Consider the following 2,878-nt stretch of genomic DNA (forward strand, 5'->3'; position numbering starts at 1 on the left):
GGGGGGGGGTTCTCTAAATATATATAAAACCTTGAATGACTGTATGTGTGTGTGAGTGTGAGTGTGAGTGTGAGAGAGAGAGAGAGAGAGAGAGAGAGAGAGCCAAAATATGGATACCGTGAGAAAGATAAGACTCTGCCGAACGCGCTGATGTGGTTTTTATGTTTGTGGTGTTAATAATGTGAGCTCCAGAGCAATAGACAACACTGGTACCATCTGCTTTCTTTGAGAAATGAGTGGTCAGATTTAACATGGAGTCTAATGGAGCAGTTGGTAGGAGTTCATGTCGCTCTGCGGCTCTTTGAGCCAAATGTGTAAGTCCGTTGGATTCCATAGACTCTTTTCGGGCCAAAAATGGTGTATAAAGAGTAAAAATTGTGGGAGCTGGAGCAATTTGTTTGGAAAAATCACAGAATATTTTCCTGCTCCGCTCCACTCTGACAGTTATGCTCTTACTCTAACTCTTAACGAGCCGCGCAATACACACCCATTATAAAATCTGAAACAGACCCAAAATTTTCCTGAAACTTAATCTGTGACTTCATGAAAACTGTGCTAGCTATCAAAATGTTCCTTTGGCTCAATAAAGTGCAGCGTTTCGTGTACGTTTTAAACCTTGAATCATGTTTCTACGTTAATGTACGGCTAGTCAATATGGGCCCAAAGTTAAGTGTTTTTTTTAGCTCTCTTCATGCCGAAACCCCATTCAAGTCAATGGAGAAATTTTGCTCAGTTTTTTGGGATTTTCGGGAAAACCGCTGGGTGAATCTCTCCCAGAAATAGACAGCACACGATTCCCGATCAGGCCGCACGTTTTGATGTATTTTTCACGCCGCTGTTGGCAATGCTGTGTGAGGAGAAGCGCGCCAAACTTTTGGATAAACCTGATTATTATTATTATGATTATGATTAAACCCGATGGATTATATACTGTGTGCTTTGGCACAGGCAGTTTTACTGCCTTTGTGCTACAAAGCCACACTGAATGAAATAGAATAGTGTTAAATTAACTAACTAGGTGAAAAACAGTAGTGCAAAAATCAACCACCAGCAAACAACAGTGTAGCAGTGTGTAGTTATGTGGAGGATGATCTGGCCAGAGGTGATTTATTGTCAAGTATTATTGCAGAGGGCAGGAATGTTCTCCTGTATCTGTCCTTGTGACAGCGGAGCTGGATCAGTCTGTTGGAGAAAGTTCTCCGCTGTCCCTGCAGTAGGTGGTGGAGAGGGTGGTCCGGGTTAAATGTGTGTTGTTTTCCCACAACTATATTATGCTGTGTTACATAACAGCATTATGGAGGATGGAAAACAATATTTGACACTTTTTTTGCCAAAACAGCTGTACCTGAAGCTGACCTCACCCCAACCATGTGTACTTCAAATTCGTTGGATTGATTTCACATACAAGGGAGACTAACATACTGGGGATGAAAGGCTGGGATTTCCCCCCCCCAACCCCGAAAGCCTTTTCTCTTTCACTAAAACATTCCATCATTAGAGAAGTTTCATAATTACTCGTACTTGTGCCCGTGCACCATTGACCCTAACCCTAGTGCTGACATTTCTCAGTCGGGTACCATTGGGACTTTGTATCGGCATACTATCATTATATCATGATATCATACTATCCGCCATTGAAAATTGCGTTGGATTTTCAGGTGTGAGGTTTAGGGGGAGACTGTGGACCTACCCATCTCCAAGAACTCATTGAACAGACTGAAGGCGTCCGTGTCGGCCAGGTGGTAATTATGCAGCCAGTCCCGAAGTTTGCAGATGTCACACGGTTCAACACGTCCCTGATTGTTGCGGCAGGCCTTCCTGTAACATTGACCACACTTCCTCTGCAGCTTCTTTGTAGCGTTTCTGCTCAGACAGTTCTTAAGCCAGCTGGAAAACACAACATTTTCACGTGAATGCAAAGTCTGACATTACACTAACTCATCACTACCTGCTGCCTTACAGGAGATGTTGAATGAAAATACAGCACACTTACGGCCCAGTGAACTCAAAGACGTTGTTGAGAGTCTGTTTGAGCAGCATGATAACGGCCATCTGGATGAAGAGGTCTGTCAAACAACCACTAGGATGGCACTATAACACACACAGAACATATCTACGGGTCAGTGCTGTGGTGCAGACAAGCAGTATGACGGACTAAAAACTAAAAAAGTCGATCTACTCACCTCCTCCAGTCTCCATCCAGCGATACGCACATAGTCCCCTGGACGGCCGTTTATTCTTGACAACAAAACATTAGCTTCATCAGAAATCTGCATTGTAACCCTCTGAACTGAAGGCTGGTGCCAGTACAGACAGTACTCAGTGAAGGAGTTCTTCTAGTTTTACAATGGTACATGCTGGAGGAAAAATATACTAATGGTATCTAGTGGACTGTACTTATATACCACTTTTCTATTCTTCTGACCACTCAAAGTGCTTCAACACTACATGTTATTCACCCATTCACATCCATTCACACACTGATGACAGGAGCTACCATGCAAGGTGCCACCTGTCCATCAGGACTCCAACTAATCATTCAAACACCGCAGGAACAGCCTGCAGGAGTAATTTAGGGTTAAGTGTCTTGCCCACGGACACATCGACATGGACTAGCGGACGACCCCGCTCTACTACTGATCCACAGTTGCCCCTGACAACAGCACCACACAACTAAAGAGGTAGAGCTACTTCAGGGTTCATTCTCTTTACGGTATTTTCTTGATTTTATTAATTGTACCTTGTTCTTTTTCTCAATAATATTATCACTTGAAGCTTTGGCAATGTTGACATTCATGCAAAAAAACTTTTTTGAATTGACAGTTACAGAGAGAGACACAGTTACAGACAGACACTCTGACATGCAGATGGACTATAA

At 43.2% G+C, this 2,878-nt stretch overlaps 1 protein-coding gene across 1 annotated transcript in view; it reads right to left on the reverse strand.

Moving 5' to 3' along the window:
- Positions 1 to 2,872, reverse strand: part of LOC116378958 (anoctamin-9-like) — a 4,427-nt gene extending 1,555 nt beyond the window's left edge. Inside the window, exons 1-3 of the mRNA XM_031840864.1 lie at positions 2,184 to 2,872; positions 1,994 to 2,091; positions 1,691 to 1,887 (exon numbers count right to left, since the gene is read on the reverse strand). Of these exons, the coding sequence (XP_031696724.1) occupies positions 1,691 to 1,887; positions 1,994 to 2,091; positions 2,184 to 2,276 (388 nt within the window). The 5' untranslated portion in view covers positions 2,277 to 2,872. The remainder of the gene's footprint in view (positions 1 to 1,690; positions 1,888 to 1,993; positions 2,092 to 2,183) is intronic.
- Between the last annotated feature and the right edge of the window lie 6 nt (positions 2,873 to 2,878).

This window comes from Anarrhichthys ocellatus, unplaced genomic scaffold, assembly GCF_004355925.1.
Source record: "Anarrhichthys ocellatus isolate YVR2014 unplaced genomic scaffold, GSC_Weel_1.0 scaffold3474, whole genome shotgun sequence".
Lineage (NCBI taxonomy): Eukaryota > Metazoa > Chordata > Actinopteri > Perciformes > Anarhichadidae > Anarrhichthys > Anarrhichthys ocellatus.